At 42.3% G+C, this 23002-nt stretch overlaps 3 protein-coding genes across 10 annotated transcripts; 1 reads left to right on the forward strand and 2 right to left on the reverse strand.

Moving 5' to 3' along the window:
* Window positions 1-1821: 1821 nt before the first annotated feature.
* nyx (nyctalopin) lies at window positions 1822-6411 on the reverse strand. Of its 2 annotated transcripts, XM_049727328.1 has the most exons (5): window positions 4945-6411; window positions 4772-4836; window positions 4128-4426; window positions 3675-3979; window positions 1822-3293 (listed from the first exon to the last, which is right to left on the reverse strand). In XM_049727328.1, the coding sequence occupies exons 2-5, from the start codon at window positions 4791-4793 to the stop codon at window positions 2474-2476; spliced, it is 1446 nt and encodes a 481-aa protein (XP_049583285.1). In that variant the 5' UTR covers window positions 4794-4836; window positions 4945-6411; the 3' UTR covers window positions 1822-2473. The 2 variants fall into 2 exon arrangements, with proteins under 2 accessions (XP_049583285.1, XP_049583283.1); XM_049727326.1 differs by having other exon boundaries at window positions 4128-4836.
* Window positions 6412-6554: 143 nt separating this feature from the next.
* ddx3xa (DEAD-box helicase 3 X-linked a) lies at window positions 6555-19442 on the reverse strand. Of its 7 annotated transcripts, none has more exons than XM_049727319.1 (20): window positions 19116-19442; window positions 18377-18428; window positions 18111-18158; window positions 17652-17711; window positions 14818-14928; window positions 14482-14617; window positions 14067-14174; window positions 13882-13981; window positions 13674-13809; window positions 13480-13577; window positions 13315-13413; window positions 13041-13201; window positions 12812-12956; window positions 12410-12554; window positions 12158-12208; window positions 11230-11411; window positions 11039-11156; window positions 10594-10750; window positions 10056-10180; window positions 6555-9466 (listed from the first exon to the last, which is right to left on the reverse strand). In XM_049727319.1, exons 1-20 carry the CDS (start codon window positions 19158-19160, stop codon window positions 9381-9383), a joined length of 2163 nt encoding a protein of 720 aa, XP_049583276.1. In that variant the 5' UTR covers window positions 19161-19442; the 3' UTR covers window positions 6555-9380. The 7 variants fall into 7 exon arrangements, with proteins under 7 accessions (XP_049583276.1, XP_049583277.1, XP_049583281.1 ...); XM_049727320.2 differs by having other exon boundaries at window positions 10056-10177; window positions 19116-19441; XM_049727324.1 differs by lacking the exon at window positions 17652-17711 and having other exon boundaries at window positions 10056-10177; window positions 19116-19441.
* Window positions 19443-21103: 1661 nt separating this feature from the next.
* rpl8 (ribosomal protein L8) lies at window positions 21104-22835 on the forward strand. Its single transcript, XM_049729230.1, has 6 exons — window positions 21104-21238; window positions 21686-21829; window positions 21898-22039; window positions 22152-22370; window positions 22449-22564; window positions 22640-22835. Exons 2-6 carry the CDS (start codon window positions 21692-21694, stop codon window positions 22796-22798), a joined length of 774 nt encoding a protein of 257 aa, XP_049585187.1. The 5' UTR covers window positions 21104-21238; window positions 21686-21691; the 3' UTR covers window positions 22799-22835.
* Window positions 22836-23002: the final 167 nt, after the last annotated feature.

The following is a 23002-nucleotide window of genomic DNA, read 5'->3' on the forward strand; positions in this document are numbered from 1 at the left end:
TATGACAATATGTATGTGTTTTACGTTGTGTAATATGTGTTGGTGACGCCCAAAATAAAGAGCCAGTAGTCAAATACACATTCTTGACACGTCCAAAAAATGCATAAAGGTACACCTGAAAATGGTGGTGTACCTAATGGAGTGTCAGTGTGACGTCACAGATCAACCAGCCAATCAGGAGGTGGGGTGAGGGCGGGTGTGGCACTTTTCACTTTCAGTTAAACTTTGGCCATGATTTTTCCCTAATGAAGTGGCCTGTTATTAGGTACACATGAAAATGGTGGCGTACCTAAAGGAGTGTCCAAGTGATGTCACAGATCAAATAGCCAATCAGAAAGTGGGGGTGAGCGAGGGTGTGGCACTTTTCACTTAAACCAGGGGTGTCGACCTCGAGTCCTCGAAGGGCCGCGTTCCAACATGTTTTCCAAGTGACCCTCGTTAAGCGCAGGTGCGTGAAAACTTTTAGCCACTTTCATGTTCAAAAGGAGCTAAAAGTTTTCACGCACCTGCACTTAACGAGGGAATCACTCGGACACTCCATTAGGTACACCGCCATTTTCAAGTGCACCTACTAACAGGCCACTTTATTAAGGAAATATCATGGTCAAAGGTCACAGGTGTCAAGCTCTAGTCCTCGGGGCCGCGTTCCAACATGTTTTCCAAGTGACCCTCGTTAAGCGCAGGTGCGTGAAAACTTTTAGCCACTTTCACGTTCAAAAGGAGCTAAAAGTTTTCACGCACCTGCACTTAACGAGGGAATCACTCGGACACTCCATTAGGTACACCGCCATTTTCAAGTGTACCTACTAACAGGCCACTTTATTAGGGAAATATCATGGTCAAAGGTCACAGGTGCCAAGCTCTAGTCCCTGGGGCCGCGTTCCAACATGTTTTCCAAGTGACCCTCGTTAAGCGCACCTGCGTGAAAACTTTTAGCCACTTTCACGTTCAAAAAGAGCTAAAAGTTTTCACGCACCTGCACTTAACGAGGGAATCACTCGGACACTCCATTAGGTACACCGCCATTTTCAAGTGTACCTACTAACAGGCCACTTTATTAGGGAAATATCATGGTCAAAGGTCACAGGTGTCAAGCTCTAGTCCTCAGGGCCGCGTTCCAATATGTTTTCCAAGTTACCCTCGTTAAGCGCACCTGCGTGAAAACTTTTAGCCACTTTCACGTTCAAAAGGAGCTAAAAGTTTTCACGCACCTGCACTTAACGAGGGAATCACTCGGACACTCCATTAGGTACACCGCCATTTTCAAGTGTACCTAATAACAGGCCATTTTATTAGGGAAATATCATGGTCAAAGGTCACAGGTGTGAAGCTCTAGTCCTTTGTTTATTTCCTTGATTACATCATTGTTGGAAATTTATATAAGTATTCCATGTGTCCCGGCTGCCCCAGTGCTCTGGTATGCAGTCACTTACTTCTAATGGCACGCGTGTATAAGCGAGCTTTCAGTGATGTAACAACATAAAAACTTGAGGAGCATGTGTTTTAATTACACTTTTAAATTGTATACATACATTAATTTACATATACACAGCAAATAGAGCTTTTGAAAATGTTTACATGACTCAAAACACAGATGGTAGTGACCGGAAGAGCTCCTCATTGAAATGGAGAATGAAATTAAAAGCATGTTTTATAACAACTTGCATAACAGTCTTAAAAAAAAAAAAAACACGACAGTACCGCATCGTGTATACAGTAGTAGCCCTGTTATTATGGGAAATATTCATACTCAGTTTGTTCTAAAATGTCCACTTGTTTTACAAGAATATCTGCGAGCATAAACAAAAGCAGCACACACAATGGTCATAATATTTAAGTTTATTCATAGAGCATCAAAGGAATGTTCATTAGTCTTTTCACATCCTCATTCATACACATATGTCAATGACACTGCGGTGTTGTGTGTATTGGGATCCCAACCATGCATGGGGAAAGGGGGAGGGTCCTTCCATAGGAGGCACAGGCACGTCAACAACTCACAAGCGATAAGAAGATTAATGCTTTTATGCAGCGAGAAAAAAAATGCTAGAAGAGGACATCTGTTTCACGACATCAACCTTTAACTTTGAAACATACAAAAAGAGCACGTGTGCTATGAATATTGGTCATCTTAATTAAAATACCAAATTGAACAACTAAATGTGTACATTTGTTTCAACACTAGACTGGAACACCTGCTTCTCGTATGTAATGAGTTAATCTATCAATATCGGTTGCGGTACATGAAGTCATCATCTCAATCTGCATGTCTGCCATTATGTTGGAGAATCTCATGTGCAAGAAAACTAACCCTAATCCCTAATCCTATTAATAAAATCAACACCTCATATCTTTAAGATAACTTCTCTTATAAGTTCATCATGAATATTGTCCATCATGTAAAGATATCAATCAATCAATCAATCAATCAATGTATATCAGTGCATCAGGGGTTAGAAAATATTCCATTCGTTCATGTGCAAGAAAATCCACTGTTTATCCAGGAGAAAGCAAAGAGGAGCCAAGCCACAAGGAAAGAGCCAGCCAGCAACTGCGTTTGACTATGTTGCCCTCTGACCCCTGCAGCGAGCAGTCTGTCCCCAGATTCCGGCAGCGTGCCGTTGCGAGCGCCGTCTGTTCCATTGAGCGCCTCTTCCCGGAGTTCCTGCTGCAGCAGCCTGGAAATTAGGTTGTTGAAGCGGTTCTCTGTAGTGGAGGCCACCTCTGAGGACACCGTGGTCAGGTTCAGTTCGGCGGGGTCAATGCATGTACCGTTCACTCTGGCAAAGACCACCTCGCCCAGATCGAGTCCTGCTACCGACGTCGGTGACGAGCACGGGATGTCTCGCACCAGATTATAGTTCTCCATCCACTCCTTCAGCCATTCCAAGGAGCAGTCACATTCCCAGGGGTTCTTAAAGAGGTAGAGACGACCCAGGAAGAAGATCGGCTGGAACACCGGGAAGGGGAGGGTGGTGAGGTTGTTGCTGTTCAGGTGGAGTGTGATTAGGCTGGTTAGGTTCTCAAAGGTTCCTTCCTCAATGTACACCAGCTGGTTTCTGTCCAGGTACAAGATCTCCAGCTCCACCAGGTCACTGAACCATGTCTTGGAGATGTTGGTCAGCTGGTTCCCACCAAGGTTGAGCATCTTGAGGCGACTGAGGCCCTTAAAGGCAAGTCGCGGTAGGTCAGACAACAGGTTGTCGTTGAGGTAGAAGTTCTCCAGCCGCACGAGGTCTTGGAAGGCCTGGTCGTGGATGACATTGATGCGGTTCTCTTGGAGGTTCAAGTACCTGGAATGATACGGTAACAATTGAAGGGAATGTCGGTCAAAGACTTCAAGTACCAAAATATTCAAACCCTACCAACACAAATATGAGGAAAATTGTTACAAAATCAAGACTGGCTGTAAGAAATAAAAGCTACAAAATAAAAAAAAATATGTAGAAATGCTTTAAATTCCGGATAAAGGTCTTTCAAAACATTTAAAATCAGGTTTTCCAAAATCTTGTTCTTGCACTGTGTATTCTTTTGGTAATCATTTATTTACTTTTGTCTGCAAAAATATGGAGAATTTTCCTTTCAGGAAATCTCTCCACATCCTTGTAAATGTGAGTCTGAATCATCTATTCTATATGTGCCCTGCAATCCCAGTTACAGTAACAGCAACTTACTTGAGGCTGCTAAGGCCCAGCAGTGAGTTGTAAGCCACCGCCTCAATCTTGCTCTTCTCCAGGTAGATGTGGGTCAAGTTTTCCATACCCCGGATGGCGCCGGGGATCCTGCGGAATTTGTTCTGGAAGCAGAGCAGCTCTTTGAGCGCCGTCTGCTCAATGAAGATCCGGTCCGGGATGTTGAAAAGGTTGCAGTCGGACAGGTCGAGGCGCACCAGCTTCTTGAGGCCTGTGAAGGCCCGGGTGTGAAGGTAGCTGATGTAATCGTTGTGCGCCATTTTCAGTTCCACCAAGTTGGAGAGGCCCTGAGCAACAAACAACAGTGCTGATTGAGAGTAGGCCGAAGACAACATTTAATTGGGGGAGGACCCAAAGACCAATGAACAGTCAAAAGATTCTGGAGAAGTAGGTATTTGTGAGAGCGAGAGTAGTAGTAATAGTGGTACTTCTGACCTTGAAGGCTCCAGGTGTGATGAAGGAGATGTTGTTATGGTCCAGCGAGAGAGACTTGAGCGATGGCAAGGTACCAAAGGCCCGTTCTGACAGGAACTTGAGTCTGTTCTTGTCCAGGTTGATGGCCGAGGCTTCGCAGGGAAACTCTCTGGGCAGCTCAGCCAGGTTGGAGCGGTCACACAGCACGCTGCAGCTCTTCTCTTGCGTGCAGGTACAGTGCTGCGGACAAGCTCGAGCACATGCCCAGCGGGCCAGCGCCGCCGGCAGCGGCAGCAGCAGCAGCAGGCACAGCACAGAGACTGAAGGTGATACCAAATCCAAAATGTTAACTAAGTGCATTAATCTATTCCCAACAGGGTAGCACTGTGGTCACCACAATTAGCACCAGTAAACGGAAATTACAAAAGACAATCATGTGACTCACATTTGACTGACAGCTGTCAAAAAGGTGTTGACGTGATGGTGATTAATATTATGAAGTATCTGAGCTGAAATTAGCCACACCACAATCGCTACTGTCACTGCGGGAATTTCACCTCTTAGTTTAATCGTCCTCTTCACTCTCTAACACAATTGGTAAATCTACAACTTGCATTAAAACTCAAACCCACCAATGATGATGTGATCATTTTCTTTTAACTGACCAGTGAAAGCGATGAACGTCATTACTGTCGACTGTCATCTGGGAGATGCCGGGATTAACGCAGCTCTGAAATGACATGGAAGAAAATAAAAAAATGAAATGATCACCAAAAAAACAAATTCCTACAAAATGTCTAACATCAGGGGGGATATCAGGACATAAAGGAAGTGCTACCTGTAGATCTTTCGTGATGGTTGCATCCATGTGCGGAGTAATAGCAAAAATAATAAAACGTCGCCATCCAAGCACTCGTCCTTGCATCCGTGCTGTGCATCCCATGTGTGCCTTCAGCTTGCTGGTCTGCTGGCAGCCTCAATGTCAGTTTTCCAATAAAAGACTTGAGCCTCCTACTCCTGGAATGTGTGTCTGCGCACACACAAACACACACACACACGGAGCAAAAAGCCATCGCTTAATGGCAGGCAAATCCCCGTGGATGTTCTGATCCATAGAGATGGCAGCAGGATTAACGAAGTAAAGCGAGCGAGGCAGAGCGTTAACTTGCGCGCAAACACACACACACACACAAAGCAAACTAAATATCCCCAAAACGTATTATGGGATGGAAAGGATGGTGCCCACAAAGCTAAAAAGACACCAACACATGCAGACAAGGGCCTTGAAGTTGAAGAGCTAAAAAGTGCAGCTGTTAAAAGTGGATTAAAGGATGAGCCAAGCGTAGCAGTTATGAGATCTGATGACAATCAATAGTTCAAAATGACGATTGTGTGTGTGTGTGTACTTGTCTGTTGATATCTGTGGGCCAAATTTTCTTGTGAGGACATTTCTCTTGGCGGGACGCTTATGCTGGCCAAATATTATCCAACCTGGCAATGCAGGTATGAATGCATATCTGATGAGCATTACATGCCATGTGACCTCTATCCTCCCACTCCACCCTCCCCGTGACACCAATGAAAACTGGGGCAGGCAGGGTGTAACAGGAGTGGATGTACTCTGTCTAACGTGGCATGCTTTTGCTGCCTAAAAAGCTCAAGCAGGTCCAACATTGCCAAGGCAAATGGAGGTCATCGGCGAGGGGGGGGGGGTTGAGCTTTGCGCCCCACTTTGCTCGAGTGCTTTCCCACAGGAAAAAACAAGACAGTAAATGGGACAAGGGCAGAGCAGTATTTATGCCATTTAGTTTTTTTTTTTTTTTTTCTGATAATCCTGGCTTGGTTTGTCACATTCTGTTGTCACCTTGTGTCTGAAATTTGGGATTGCCACCAAAATTCATATGCATATTCTTACGCTTATTTGCATCAACCTGTGAAATTATAAAAGACAAGATTAGCGTAACTATTTTAGTTTCTCACCAGCCGTCAATTAGTAGCCAAAGAGCTCCCTCCATGATGGTGGTCATCAGCAACTTGTTCTCCGGACCTGCAGAAGCTTTCCGTACCTTGGTGAAAGGAAAACAGACAAATGTGACAGAAAATGCACTTTGCTAATTTCTTGCTTTTTTTCCTAGCCAACCATGGAAAGGTGAATGGTTTTATTAATGAATAGAAAAATTATTTTCCTGATCAAAAATAGACAAACTGTGAAAATGTGACCTTTTGTATCCCTTTAACTCAGCTGCGTTTGGTTCACTGATTGTTTCTCCTCGAATACATTTAAGATGGTAAAATTAAAATCATTACTAAATTTCAATTGATTGCCCAACCCTATAGGGAATGAATGAGTCTTTAAATTGTGGAATTAAAATTTTAAACAAATTAGAAAAATCAGTGGTCCAAGTGAAATGAACTTTTACGGAAATAAGACCACAGACACAGACGCAATTACAAATGAGATCTTTATAGAATTTCCTCAAAAGAAACAAAGCCCATCCAATCAATACCAAATAGAAAGTTTGCTGCCCCAACTCCCAAAGGCAGGGAGGGAGGGCAGCATTGCTACAGGCAACTCTCCCACCCTCTTACTACTACAGTAAACATGCTGGAGTTTGCTTTCCAGAAACTTTTGCATTCAAACATATTTATTCTGATTAAAATCATACAAATGTGCAGCAGTTATTTCCCAAGCTGCACTTTAGCCTGGTAGCTACTACAGAAAGCAAAGTCTACATCTAAACAGCTCTGGAGTTCTAAATTTGACGGCAGAAACGAGACCGGAAGCGTCCGGGCTCGACATGTTCCACCTCCACAAGAACTGGAGAGCAGTAATATATATATATGCAAATACAACAATGACAATAAACCACATGTTCGTTTCTTTTAGGATTGCCATGTGCCAGACATTTACTGGAGAAAAAGTCGGACCAAATCAAGAGTTATTACACACACAGTAGGAGAATCAGAACACTTCAACGCTACGCTTAGGAAACAGATTTTGCTCTTTGACAGCTTAAGTCCAAACCTTGGCATGTTTTTTTTTCTTCAATTCCATTTGCAATTATTTTTGTCTACCTCGGATCAATAGGGAGAATTTGAATAAATCAGATGACTGGCCCCGCGGAGGCCCTGAACACAGATGTGGATTTTATTATCAAGTAGGTATTGAGTACGATGTATCTTGAACATTAAAAAGCTCACACTACCCGGAATATAGAAATTTCACGCATACAGGTGACATTCAACATTCAAGTGCCAGTGTTTTTTCGTTTTTTTTTTTTGTACTGTCTTTTGGTCAAGTTTTCTGAAACTTTCAAAGAATCACTTTTGAGGCTTACAAAAATAAATATTTGTCAAAAATGCTTAATAAATTACACAAAAACTAGCAGCAAAAGTAGAATCTAGAAATCTGTGCAAATTGCTAAATTCCCAACCCACCAACTGCTAATCCCCCCTGGTCCCAAATAAATCCTGTTTCTTAACATTTTGAACCCAGCCCCATTTGTAAACAAGCTGCGTTTTTTTTTTTTCTCAAACTCCCCCAAACACTACCAATCTTCACACACACTGTATTTGGAAGCCTAAGGACACATAAGCCAGACATTTTTATAAAACTCTGGATGTGCAATAAAAGAATGTTATTAAAACTATGGGCACAAGCATGCACACACGCACGCACGCACGCGTGCACGAGGGTTATCGACGTGGCGAAATCAAGTAGCACCATTCGACGTCGGCTTCTCAACGCGATCAGGTCATCTGCTTTAATTCGCATTAGTTTTATCAAAAAAAAAAAAAAAAAACGTTTTCAAGGCACAACACACCTGATGAGAGAATCCGAGCATCGGGACACTGGCTGATGTGTGACCGTGCAGACAGTACTTTAAATGACCCCCCCTCCCCCCCGCCCAAAGGAACATGAAACCCTCCCTCATCCAGTGGTTACACCAATGACAACTGCACCCTCTAACTCTTAGCCTCACCTCCTCACTTCCTGGTTGAATTGATAAATAATCTTTTATAACAGGGGTGGGGAACCTTTTTTCCTATCGGGTACTCACTGAACGCAGGAAAACTCTAGTTCTACACTGTTGCCCTGATCACAGTACCCCCCCTTGCAAAACGCAGCTTGAAAAAGAGACAATTTTTAAGCCTGCGACTCATGTGACCTTTAACCTTGACCAAAAAACATAACACTTGCACATGCAGACAGTCGCAGTGCGAGATGGTCGACGCTGCAATATATGCCCTCCCGATGCGGTGGTCCTTTTAATGCAGCCTACTTTCACCATTTATGCAGGCGTTTTTTGTTTCGATGCAAGCAAATAAAATAACCAAGTCCGATTTTTTTTCTCTACATTTTTGTACATCAAAAAAACAAAAGTGAACAACAAAAAGACCGCCCACTTTGTGTAGCTAGCGCTCGGTAACATGGTAGCTGCCGTAACACTGTCAAGTCAATTGAAATAAGAAGGAAAACAAAATGGAGTAATAAGTTTGTTGAAACATCAGCCATTGCTGGCACTGAACTGGATGACGCGCATTTTCAGGGACATGGTTATTTTCCAAGAACAACCATCACCTTGACGTTATCATCAAAAGGAGCCAGTTCAGGATAGAGTGAGCAAAAAAAAAGATATTAAAACGCAGATAATTCAGAGCGGCACAGTGGGCCCGTCAGCTGTTTGGTAGAAAATTTGAGGTTCAAATGGAATCGTGACTCAAAGAGCCACAACACCCTAGTTTTGCCAAGGTTTGATTTCGTATGAGCTTATTTTCGCTTATTTCTAACCTTTCTATGTAACATCAAACTAAACAGTCAAAACTAAAATTTGGGCTCTTGGCCATTTTTTCCATCTGGTGAAATATGAACAGATTTATCCTGTTTCAATTCCAAAAGGCAGAGAACATGAATACACAAGTGATCCTCCGGTTGTTGGTTTGGCAATTTTGGGGGTTCAGGGATTTCTTGTCCCCCAAAAATGCTTCTTCAAATAGTGACTGTGCATTAAGTCAGAGTCCATGCTCACACTCAGAGGTGCGCTCGCCACTGCAGTACACATGCGCGCGTACACGTGCTGCTGCCGACTTTCCTTAGCGTCACGCTGCGCTCGTGCGATCGTTTTGAGAAGAGCGCCTGGCCGAGAACCAGGCTGGCTAATGTACTGTGTGTCAGTGAAGCTACACAGGGAGGGTGGTTAGGGTCTGGCGTTTTTTTCTTTTTAAACATGTGGTTTTCCATCAGGGTGGCATGGCAACCTACTCCTCTGGCGACTAGTTGCCCCACCAGTCCACACTTCCTGAGTGGCTGTAGTTTCCTCCGTAGCCGTCGTTGCCGTAGAAGTTGCCTCCGAAGCCACCTGAGGACGCAACACAAAATTTGGATCAGCTTCAGCTGCTAATGCACAGGTGGTGGCCAACAGGTAGCCTCCATTTTTTTTTTTCTTTTAAAGTAGCACAATTTGGTATAAATGGTAAGTAACTGTTGCAAGAATAGGATGCTAATTTGCAGGTTTGATACCTTTAACACGAACAACGTTGTCTGGGTCAGCAAATTTAGTGCATGTTTTTCTCAAACTGCAATGGGATATTCATAAGTTCTATTCTTGTTCTGCTTTTGTAAAAACACCCTACAATGGCAGGCTTTCCACAACATCTTTGTTGTAACACTTCCACGGCTTCTAGTAAGTTCTAAATTTGTAAACGCACATCTGTGAAACTACCGTAGAACTGTTGATTGCTTTTTGTAAATTAATGTCTCAAGTTTTTGAATTAATACTAAGTTTAAACTGAAATAGATTTCATTCGTTTCATTATTGTTATTTGGAGATTTCCTCACTGGAGAAATGTTTTCGGACAACACAATATGGTTTTCTGCTGTGCATAACGTGAATATAAGAAAAATGCCTAATCTAAAAAAAGAAAAAGTACAGATGTGGCACGACTAACCTCCGCCGAAGCCGCGGTTTCCTCCGTGTCCGCCAGAGGGTCGGCCAGCGCGGTTGCCACCAAAGCCTCCAGATCCACCTGGTGTCTGTCGATAGTCCCGGGCACCAAAGCCACCGGAAAACCTGCTAAGACATTGGAGGTTGTCACGACACCAACATTTTGACTTTGATTATATACGATATTTGTTAAGTACATGTTGGACCCAAAACAACATAATCTAATAAATCAGTAACAGTTGCATAAATAAAACTGAACAAAAATATGCTCCACCAGAAAATTAACATTTTAAAACTTACACTTGATAACATTAGCAAAAAACCACTGTTAAACACTATTGAAGACCAAAAATACACCTGATGTTTACCGTTATGCAGTATTGAGCAGGTGATGACCATTTTCATGGCCAAATATGCAGCTTGGACACATTTTATTGAGCAGCCCTAACATACACGAATGGACATCATTTCCAGCTTATGACAGTACGTGATAGCCTTTGTGGGGATTGCCATTGCGCTACTGTCAGATCTGTGCAAGTTACCTCTTGGAGCGACCACCACGACTGCTGCTCTTGTGCTGGTGCTCATAGGCCAGGCTTTCAAGCCAGGTGGGGACCTCCTGTTTGGCCTCCACTAAAATGTCCAGCAAGTCTTTGGTTATGTTGCTGTTTTTGTCGTTAAAGAACGACGTGGCCAGACCTGTGCGTGAACAACCCAACACAAATATTAAGGAACTTGCAACACTGGTGAGTAAATAAAGAGACAAATGTGCGTGGATACTATGGTCACAACTATAAAGCATTCATTAAAAATGGTTACATGGAATTTCATTATCAATTTGTTGCGTCATGCTATCATGCGAGTCAACCACTGTATCGCATGATGCACTCTGCCTTAAAAACTACAAAAGGGGGGCGGTAGAAGCTGAGATGTCGAAATGAGTTAAACCTTTTTTTTAAATAAAACATCATTGGGAAAAATTCATACCAAGGTTGCCCACACGTCCCGTACGGCCAATGCGGTGAACGTATTCTTCAATGTCACTGGGCAGGTCAAAGTTAATGACGTGCTTCACGTTAGAGATGTCCAGACCTCTCGCAGCCACCTAGAAAACCAAAACCAACATTATGTCATCTACCTCACATTGAGCATAACTTTTTTTTTTTTTAATTACTTACAGCCGTTGCCACCAAGATTGGGCAGCGCCCTGAGCGGAATTGGTGAAGGGCTTCCTCACGGTCTCTCTGAGACCGGTCACCGTGGATGCTTGTGCAGGCATAGCCTTCATGATACAGGAAGTCCTCCAAAGCGTCTGCACCTTTCTTGGTCTCCACAAACACAAGAGTCAGTGAGTCTTTGCCTGTAAAAACAGAAAAAGAAAATGATGAAGGGCATTCATAATTGGTGCATTTCTGCCTAGAATGGACGATAAGTAGAACTAGTTCTTGATCAGGGGTGAGCAACTCTGGTGTCCAAAAGTCACTTTCCAGCATGTTTAAGATGTCTGCGTCCTTCAACACACCAGATTTAAATCATAAGCATCATGATCAGGCTTCTAAAGTTGATCATTTCAATCAGATGTATCAGGAAAGACATGCAGAAAAGCAGCCAGAGAACCGGTGTTGCCCACCACTGTTCTGGGTCATGACAAAAGGTAACCAAAATAAATTAAGTTATAAAAGGGATTGAAGTAGCTTCACGCAGGACTATCATTAATTTTCATTTAATTGAGTTAAAAAAAAAAAAGGTACTGCAGATGGGCAAAATCTTGAAATACAAGTATAATGGAGAGTGTTTAATGGATAGGAAAGGCCATTCCACATCACATTTACAGCCAACTGCTCCAGAAGGGAGGACAAAAAACCTGAGCTCAACCTTGTCATTCCTCGAACATGAGCACATTTTAATTAACAGGATCATGTCAGCCACAACAAATGGCAGGAAACAACGAGCCATTTTAAACGGTTGACATCCACACTGTGGAGATGAAAACTGAGCGGCATGTAAACTGGGGAGTGAAGGGGCAAACCAAATTTAAAAAAGGGGGGAAGGGGGCAAGGGGGTGACTGTGGGATGTGATGTTTCTTTTTTTGTATTCACACTCACCTGGCTTTTCTGGGGCATCTGTCCCATTTTCCTGAATCTCATTGGGAATAACTAAGATAAAAATAAACCAGGCCAAAGTGTAAGCCTGTGTGGTACATAGCATTCACATTTTATGCAGACTGCCGACTAAACACAGAATGCATTCTACTAAAGCTGTTTAGCTTGGCATGGGGGCACCACAAGGAAAACGCTACATGAGGGGGGGTTTAAAAAAAGAAAAAAAAGAAAAGAAAAAAAAGAATGGGTCCTCACCTGTGGCATTGAGAAGATCCAAGAGGAAGGACCTCTTGTCAGTCTCCTCCACCCAGACCACCTTCTGGGTGATGTTTTCTGAAGTGGACCCAACGCGGCCGACCGCAAGGAAAATGTAGTCTTCAAGGAAATCACGCGCCAGGATCTACACAAAACATACCCCCCAATCAGTAAGACTAGTAATCATATTTGAGTTTTGATTTTGGCGTCTCACAATTATAACATCATCCAAGAAAAACGATTTTTGCAGAACACTGCAGTGTGAATCAAGTTCCTGTTTGTCAAAGACAGCAACACCGATTGTTAGCTGGAGAGCTAACATGGCTCAATATGATGTGGAAGTAAACGTTTATTTTCCCAATAATCATCTGGCACTATGAGATAGTATCTTTAAACAGAGACCTGGATTTCCTTGGGGAAGGTGGCGCTAAACATCATGGTCTGCCGGACGCCTTTAGGTGGCATGGTGTCTTGCTCCACGATGCGTCTTATCTGTGGCTCAAAGCCCATGTCCAACATGCGGTCAGCTTCATCCAGCACCAAGTAGCTATACATTTAAAAAAATAAACATTAAACAAATCTTATCCCAGGAGTTCTCCGAGCTTTAAGTTCACCATGGGGTTATACTGACTTGCAGTAGTCAAGACCGATCTTGCCCCTCTCCATCATGTCCACTAGGCGGCCTGGTGTGGCAACCAGCAAGTGGCAGCCTCTCTCCAACTCCCTGATCTGCTGGCCAATGTCGGCGCCACCGTATACCACACATGGGCGCACGCGTGAGCGATAAGCAAACTGGAGCGGGACACAAACACATTATTATTATTAATACTATTTCAAGCTGCACTGTGCACAATGTATTAAATTGCTGATGATGGCAGCAGACAAGGCTGTGCATACAAGCTCACCTTTCTGGCCTCATCATAGATTTGCAGTGCCAGCTCTCTGGTAGGAGCAAGGACGAGGGAGATCGGGTACTGCTTACGACGCCCATATCTTCCATTTTCCTATTCGAGTCATATATACGTCATGAGACTGAATGCATTGTTTAAAGCATTTTCTACACAGGTTACCTGTCCATTATTCTTGGCAGCCTGCAGGGCTTCTCCTGGTCCTAGTGTGTAGATCTGACTTAACACGGGCAGGAGGAAAGCAGCAGTCTTTCCAGATCCTAAAATAAACCATAAAGCAACATATATTTAAAAAACAAAAAAAACCAATTGAATGATTCAGTCTTCTCTGTCCGTGTGAGTTAAACAAATCTTACCAGTCTGGGCACAGGCCATGAGGTCTCTCTTGGACTTTATAATAGGAATGGCATGCTTCTGGACTGGAGTGGGACGTGTGTAGCGAGTCAGGGCGATGTTGCCCATGATGATCTCCCCCATGTCCACATCATGGAACTACAACAATTCAATCAAGTCAGTTGGGCAAAAACATTAGCAGAGCCACACAACTGCTGGCGAAAAACTCACGCTATCAATGTGAGGTGGGCAGTCGCTTCCAGTGGCCTCCACGGGAATATCATCATACTTCTCAAAGTTAATCCCCGTGTTGCTGCCAGAGAAGAGCTCACTAGAAAATGACAGAAGGTTGTGTTTAGAAGAGCACAAAAACCTGACGGCAGGCCATTGGATATTTCAATAAATGAGTGGCTTACAGTTCTAGGCGCTCATTCGGAGCAGTAGGCTTGGACCAATCCTCCTCTCTGCCAGATTCCTCTGCCCAACGGCTGTTTCCTCCGCCAGAAAAGCCGCCACGTTCATACCTTAACACACAAACACTTAAATACTACGCCACAAACAACTTTGCAATCAAATACAAAGAAAATAGAGCAAGGTTGCTTAAATATGGCACTTAAACCCTTAGAAGGGCACATTAAGTATTATTTGGATAACTAACACGTCCATTTAGAAAAATTGCATTTTAAAATATTTTTACCATTTCCGTGGTAAATTAGGTGTATTTGAGTTGTATGTTCCCCAAAATTGCATAGTGGGCAAAATTAGTTTCAAGAATAAATTACCCTATAAAAAGACCCAACGGACAGAGTAAGAAGCAAGTAAGAGTCTCACCTTCCCCTTGAGCCTGCTCCACGGTCATTAAAGAAGGCAGATTTTGACCTGTCATTACGCCCCCCAAAGCTGTTGAAGGCGTTGTCTCTGCCTTGTCCACTCCAGTTGCCATCCTTGTTTTCATAACCACCGAATCCTAGAGAGCAGAAAAGAATCCATCAACAAAAACATTTTCTGAAAATTTGGATTTAGGCCAGTAGGTGGCATTCATTCATGTATATCTTAATAGTTTTGCATACATTTTTTTTTTGGGGGGGGGCAATGTAGACTTGATTTTGCGCAAGTCGATAAACAGCATGACAGTGAGACATTTGTCATAAACCAAGTGTCATTCACCTCGATCCTGGCGAGGGGGTCCACGTCCTCCAAATCCGCCACCGTTTGAGCGGTTGTCGTGGTATCCGTTCACAAATCCATTGCTGCGCCCACCATCCCATCCAGAGGAATCTTGGGTAGAACAAATTTTAAAAACGGATTAGTCTTGCAAAGAACCTACTCGAATGTTGCATATTACTTTTAGTTTGCAAAGAATATTCAGCCCATTTATACCTTTAACATTCAAATACTAAAGGATAACAGCAAGTACTCAAAATACTGGCAGAATTTCACAGAAGGTAAATTTTAGCAGAGCAAAAAGCCAAGCATTGTCTTGAGGTGCTGACAAAATGACAAATCTTAAATATGGCATGTTTCAGACACCCCTTTGATTCCAGCTGAAAACACTAAGACCCCCGCCCTCTCTTTCTTGGTTTTGTATACAGAGCACAGATGTGGTGTGAAGGGACAGTCAACTTGGCATTGTTCCCTCTTTCGAGGCACTGTCAGAGCAGCAACTGAGACGGAATATTTCAAGTCTGCACAGTATTTCCGCAAAGCCAGGATGGAGGTTTTACATCTGGCAATCACTGTTGTGCTGGTTAAATGACAAAGCCCGTAAACGTATTGAATTGTGCAACAAATAATCCAACCAATACAAATGCTCTAATGAGAAGTGAAATCTTTGTTAGTCTGGTACCACATGGAGATTTTTTTTTTTTTTTGCATGACCATTTCAGATGCTTAGAGCTATGCAAAATATTTCATACATCATTTGTCCGTTTCATTTTTGCAGCTTTTTCAGTTTTTCTTTAGATTTTTACCGTTACGGTACCCGTATCATGATACTTTATACAGGTATGGTAAGTCAGAATTTTCAAAAAGCAAGCTTGAGAACATGGGAATTTCCACAAGACAGAATAAATTATGCTAATTACTTTTCATGAATGCAGACCATGTAATTACAGTATTTCGTCATACTGTGCCTAGGCACGGGCCGATAACCAGTTTGACAATTTACAGCGGTTTTGAAAAGTTCCATTACCACTATTACAGTTTGTTAGGGGTTATGGGCCGCTCTTTTTTTTAAGAGGATTTCTAAGCAGCACACAATCGAAGTCTGAAGCGGTAAAAAAAATAAAATAAAAAATGGAGCACACCGAGAAAAATAGAAAACAGCAGATTTAGCCTGGGCAGATGCAGAAAATTCGTGTTGCTGCGGTCGCAATTATATAACGCCGAACACCGCACATGCTGGACACCCATCGAAGTTGCTATTGAAATCTGTCAGATGTGATAGAGATAGAGACACAGGTGCTTTTGCATTGTCCTTAAAACATATATTTATATTACAGTACACTATATTTTTAAAGTGTACTTGAGTAGGTGATACTCTGACACCATGATATTTTGCTCAGTTATCATAAGTTGAGCATGTAATATCAGCCCATTCCTAACAATGTTACGTCATCTGTGTTTGCTTTACAATTTTATTTCCAACCAGACCATCTTTCGCCCCACGCCCTATGTACTCTAGTAAATTGTATTCAGTGGAACCTCACTTGACAAGTCGGTTTAGTCACCATATAAAGACGTAACTCCTCACCAAGTGGTTACAATCCTTGAGTATAATATATAATATATTATATATCAATAATATTAATCCATCGTATAATATATACTATCATAATATAATTTCTTTGGCTCTGTGGTTTTCTTTTGGGGGGGCATACCATTGACGGCAAAGAGAAACAAAATATGACGATTATTTAGGCCACCTTATTATTTTATATCAAAGGCTACCATTTGTGAAAATAGTCATTTTATGTTCAAGAATTGATTGCTGCAAAGGAGGGACGGAAATAAGGCTTTAGATGTATTAGTTAAATTATTATTATTATTATTTTTTTAAAAGCCACAAGTGATGTGGCAATGCATTTATTTATTAAAAAGCATCAACATATTTTTGTGATTTTAGCTCCAAAAGCCAAGACACACTGACTCCAGTCAGTAAGGCATTTCAGGGTGTACCACAAGCGTTTCGCCAGTCTCAGCTGTAGGCATGGTAAAGGGCAACCCCTTGAGAGGCCAGTCTTGGGTAACGTGAGCAAAGGTAGGGAACCAGGCTATAAAAAGACTCACATGGAGTAACCGACTCGTGCGATACGAGAGGGTGAGAACACGACTCAGCACTAATAGTTACCAATCTCGGGGTCATTCCATTCTCATGTTGAGGAGTTAGTTCTTTGGGTCCCCTGACACTCTGCCTGCCGTGGCTTTGGGGGAACTCAAACATTGCAAGTGACATCGGTCAAATTGCAGTTTATCTTTGATTTCTAAACAAACTTTAAACGGTGAAGTTATCTTTGGCTATATTTTTAACTGGAGTGTCATTGATATAAGCATTACAATTCAATTGCAACTGCATACACACTTTTACAAAGTTGATGCCAATGCACATTGCATATTGCTGAAAGCATAATGGCTAGTGACTAGCATGAAAATGATCAGGGGTGGTATAAAATTCCATTAAGACTAGTTGACTATTGTAGTGTTCAAAATGGGCAGTGGTTTTACTTTAATACCATGAAAGAAGTAATGATTTACAAAAAAAAAAAAATTGGAGCATCACAGATTACATGATTGCCTGGTCAAGATTCAAGTGTTTCATATTTGCCTGCAAGCATGCCAGCAGCATAGCACATCATTTGAACCCATGGTTAAATAATGAAGTAAAGAGCACCCATCTTAATCTAACCTTGGCCCACCCCTCTTCACACCGGATTTGCTACGACTACTTCATGCATGTGGATATGCAGATTTGCCCTCAGCAAAAGCAGACAGAAGGGACTTACAGAGATTTACTGGTGCCACTGAATAACCACACTGTCTAGCAGCGGAATACGCATTTCCTGCTGTGGAATAAGCACAGTAAAAAAATAAATAAAAATCAAGCGTGTTACAAAAGTTTTCAAAGATGTATTAAAGTGTAAACTGCCTGGCACACTATCTGTCATTAAAGCTATCATTGCAGCTAGGGACTTTTGTGCAAATGAGCATCTATGCCCCGAAAATAATTTGGTGCCAATTAATTTGATGCCTCATTAGCCCAACTATAAACAACATCAAATGATCGAGTGGTTACTTGTTAACAAAATATATTACCGTAGCAGAATAACAGATTGTCTGGGCAATATGTAGCCTCATTGTTTTTACTGTTATTTGGCCTCCCTCCACCATGATCTCAGTCCTTGAAACAAAAGGACCCAAATGGGGTGGTGATGGGGTTTGCTGGGTACATTAAAAAAACTCACCATTTTTGGGACCATCTTTGTTCCTCAAGTGAGGTGGAATGTAACGTCCTGAAAAAAGAGGAGTAAAAGAGCCTATTTCAGAATTTCAAAAGTAACTAGCATTTAACAGAAAGGACACCATGTCACTAGACTGATGCATCAAGTAGATAGGCGTACAAATTCAGACAAAGGGGATCACAGTGTACCGCACCAGTCACTTCCTTCAAATGTGAATCACCATTTCAGCTGCACTTAAATAAAACCTTACAATTTAATCAAATACTTACTGCCTGTTCCTCCACCTTGTCCCTCAACAGAGTTCAAGTCTAGGGCAGCAAGCTACAAAAAAAAAACCCCAAAAAAACAGAAGTATGAGATTATACAATTCTTTACGTTGACACTACTGAACGTAAATCTGTTTGAGGAATACAAGACACAATTTGCATTTATTTAATTTTACGTTCAGCTTGATATGCGTCCGGTGTTATCCGGGGACGTCAATCGATATCAGGAAACGCCATAAACTTTTTAAAATAATAGTACGTCGTCCGAAAAAGTGTATCGGCGACCATTCAACCCAGGATGCATGAATGTTATTGCTTAAATCTGGCCGGTGTGTGCTTTGAAGACCCGTAGCGAACGGTTCTCTTTTTTTTTTTCTTCTGCGCCACGTTTCAGGTTGAGAAGGCCCAATGTTAGCTAACCTGCTGTACCGGCCGGTAAATTGGTTTTATACAACCCGAAACGGCAGGTGGACGCTTGACAGTTAGCGTATGCTGTTCATGTTTTAAAAGCCAACGTGGTTGGTTAAAAAATATAGTGGTCACGGGAAATATTGGCCTCGGCGGGGTGTTACGAGGCATCCGCCATCACAACCTTTCCTAACAAGCGAAATCATCGCCTCCATTTTGCTAGTCGCCATGTTAGCTTTAGCTATCAACGAGGCTCGACATCAAACGCGCTTAACGGCAAACCGCGACATTTTAACAAGAGAGTCGGAAGTAGACAACAGAAAAATTGACTTACCTGCTGATCTAGACCGTGTGGATTATCAACGACCACATGACTCATAACTAGAGAGTAGTAGGGGATTATTTTCTGAGGAGAAAGGATTTTTTTTCTTTGTTAGCGCGACCGGGCTACACTGCAACTTTGTTTCCTCGTCTGTTTGGACAAAGTTAAAGCAGAGATAGTTTAAAGGGCTGACGAAACAAAAAAAAGACGTTCACTTAAAAATCAATAAAACGCCGACACTTATGTTTATTCTAAAGTTTCGAAAATAAGCGGTCGCTGTTGCTGCTGCCGGCGGGATTGACCGTGGTGGAATGAGACGCTAGTCAGTCAGGTAACGCGAGATATCAGCACTATTGACTGCCTGGAGAGGACCGGAAATATCGTGAGACTATCTTGACGTCTCGTGGGTGGAAGTGCACGGTTGTGTAATTGGATCAAAATGAATCATCGGCATTTCGATGTCATTATATGTCATGGGAAAAAAACAACAACATTGTAGTGCAAAATATTAATCATGTTTTTTAAAAACATGTTTTTTTATTAATGACAATCTAGGCCTGCATAGTTTTGGCCAAAATGACAATCACATTTTTTAAATCAGTTTACAGACAATTGTTTGTCACAACTTTTCATCACGTTAGGAAAAAAATATTTCTTCTGTAGTACTTATCAACAACGAATATGTAAGCAGTAAACATAAAACATTAAATTAAGTTGCTCATATTTTTAGAATAACTAATAAATACAAATAACCTTTACAAACACATGTGGTATGGTACACATACGGTACATATACATGATACATTTAATAATAAATATTTCTGGCTCCAACAAAAAAAAAAATCATCAGTTTGAGGATGAAGTATCTTGTATTTGTAGTGGATTCAATCGGATATGGGCTGCAAATAATTTGCAAAACATTGTATTTTACTTCACTTTAATATTTATGTTAAACAATGGCGCAGCTTCATGCTTTTATAGTTTTTTTTATATTAATGGTTTCTATATCTGTGAAGTGATAGTGGTTGTATCAAGAGGTGTATCAAGTCAGGTAAATCCCTACTGACGGCCTGGGTACCAAATGCATCACCCACCATATTTTACATCGTATATTAGATGCTTTATTTATTACAGTTTGTGAAATTATTAATATAGAGAATAAATGATCACAGACCACCACAATGTATCCCACCAGGTGCCCTCCAATTGCTTAATAATATGGTGTCCCTTTAAATGAAATCGTAGTATTAGTCAAATATTAGCTGTCCACCAAATCTGTTCCGAGGGCGATCATGTGGCATCTGTGACTGACTGACTCTTAATTATTTCCTTTTAAATGTCCTTTGAATAAGGTTCGGGCTAGGGTGGTGCATTAGCATAACCAAAAGAACCCCGCCGACACCTCATTCTTCTCCTCGTCTTTCTGCTCTGGAGCTTGGTCTTTTTGCATCCAGTGTCTTTGTTTAGCCACATCAATGGCAGGGGAGGGTCATTAGTTAATGCAATAAGGCAGTGGTTATTATGCCAAAGGTCAATTCTAGACAGAGAATGCCCGTTATTTCAATTCTGTAAACAAATAAAACCACAAGGATATTATAGAGGTACTGGGCTTCCATATTGACGGGTTAGTACTGATCATTAGAGAAGTTACCATCAAGCTGAAGAAGGAGTGCGGGCCTTTTTAGCCATTCAACATCTGGACAGCCCAAATAGAATAAAACTGGTGGTTGATGAGGTAAAAAGTCAGGCATTGGAGGAGTTTGGTAAGGCCATGGAGAATGACTTCCAGGGGGCTTTGAAGAAATTCTAGTTAACTTGTCAATGTAGATTCTTGTAGTGATTTTGGCAAGTTACTTTTGTTGTCCATCCATCCGTCCGTAAAGCTGCCTTGCCTTTCTGCAGTGTCATAATGCATTTAAAATTCGCACAGCACAGGCATTCACGTGATTATCCCACACCTATTAAACATATTACTGATTTTAATAGATAAGTATTTCGCTTCTAAACGTCCCACTATTACTATTGGTGGCGATTGCTCAACATGACTACATTTCCCACAAGCCTCATGGGCGAGTTCTCCGGAAGAAAATCTTGACTTGCGCCTACCGCTTCCTCTTTCCGTCAACGGAGTTTAGGTAGGACAACTTTTGCATCATTGTGATCCTCGAATCTACTGCAAATCACGATTTAACTCAGTCATCCATAATAAATGGACATTTAGGAAGATGCCAAACACGTTAGCGTACGGGACATCGTGATTATTTTGTAAATATAACCCTGAAAATTGTTGCTTTTAAGAGATGTGAGTGGCCAAGCGGCGCAATGGCGTAATTTTAGTATGAGCAAGCTAAGTTGCTTGACACCGCGTCAACAAATGCATTTACCCAATAATAATTTAGAAAATGTCAAATTTCTTCTAAAGTCGCAGATTTATTGTCCAGCTATTGATTTTCAGTAGTGTAAAGAATCGAAGGCATGGTGTATACAAAAATACCGGCAGCTAGCTTGCTAACTTGCGTTAGCAGTAAATCAATACGATCCTATTTATGGTGTTCTTATGTTTTTCTTAACTTGCTTTCCAGTTCACAATGGGACGTGTGATCAGGGGACAGAGAAAAGGAGCGGGTTCCGTATTTAAAGCCCACGTCAAGCACAGGAAAGGCGCTGCTAAACTCCGCCACATTGACTTCGCTGAACGTCATGGCTACATCAAGGGAATCGTCAAGGTACGTCCGTCAATCCTTTTTTTTCTTGGGTGGGCGATTTCTGAAGTGAAGTTGCCGGTCCCTCCCAGGATATCATCCACGATCCCGGCCGTGGTGCCCCCCTGGCCAAAGTGGCATTCCGTGACCCTTACCGCTTCAAGAAGAGGACAGAGCTCTTCATCGCTGCCGAGGGCATTCACACCGGACAGTTCATCTACTGTGGGAAGAAGGGTAAGAGGAACTTTTCACATTGACATTTGAAAAAGGAAATCTGGCATGTGAAGTTGTTGAGGTGACCCACTCTGGTGTCTACATTGAAACTATTTTGTGTTCCGCCTTTCAGCCCAGCTGAACATTGGCAACGTCCTTCCTGTGGGCACCATGCCCGAAGGCACCATCATCTGCTGCGTGGAGGAGAAGCCCGGCGACAGAGGCAAGCTGGCGCGTGCTTCCGGAAACTACGCCACCGTCATCTCGCACAACCCGGAGACCAAGAAATCCAGAGTTAAACTGCCATCTGGTTCAAAGAAGGTCATCTCCTCGGCCAACAGAGCCGTCGTCGGTGAGTATTGGCTGACGTGGCTCGTCGTGACCATCTTTGTATTTGTTAGAAAATTATATTTATTTTTCCTTTGTCCAGGTGTGGTTGCTGGTGGTGGTCGTATTGACAAGCCCATCCTGAAGGCGGGTCGCGCCTACCACAAGTACAAGGCCAAGAGGAATTGCTGGCCTCGTGTCCGTGGTGTGGCCATGAACGTAAGTGTCCTCGCACTGGCGCCCGCTGTGATGCTTCCTTTCATACATGCGCTCATTTTCCACTTCTACACTCAGCCTGTCGAGCATCCCTTCGGAGGTGGTAACCATCAGCATATCGGCAAGCCCTCCACTATCAGGAGAGACGCCCCTGCCGGTCGCAAGGTCGGTCTCATTGCTGCCCGTCGTACTGGCAGGCTGCGTGGAACAAAGACCGTCCAGGAGAAGGAGAACTGAGTTTATTCTAAATAAAACAAAAAAATGTTCCAAAGTATCATTGTTTCATGTTTTAATTATTGCCAGTTTGTGTTCAAACACGTAGTTGCCAAATAGTCCTATAAAATGCTTGGGGCAAATGAAAGTGATTGAATGATGCACTCTTTTGAAGATTGAAATTGTTCATAAATGATGGTTTACAAAACACAACCTACAGTTCAAAAT

The sequence above is a fragment of the Syngnathus scovelli genome, chromosome 8 (genome assembly GCF_024217435.2).
Source record: "Syngnathus scovelli strain Florida chromosome 8, RoL_Ssco_1.2, whole genome shotgun sequence".
Lineage (NCBI taxonomy): Eukaryota > Metazoa > Chordata > Actinopteri > Syngnathiformes > Syngnathidae > Syngnathus > Syngnathus scovelli.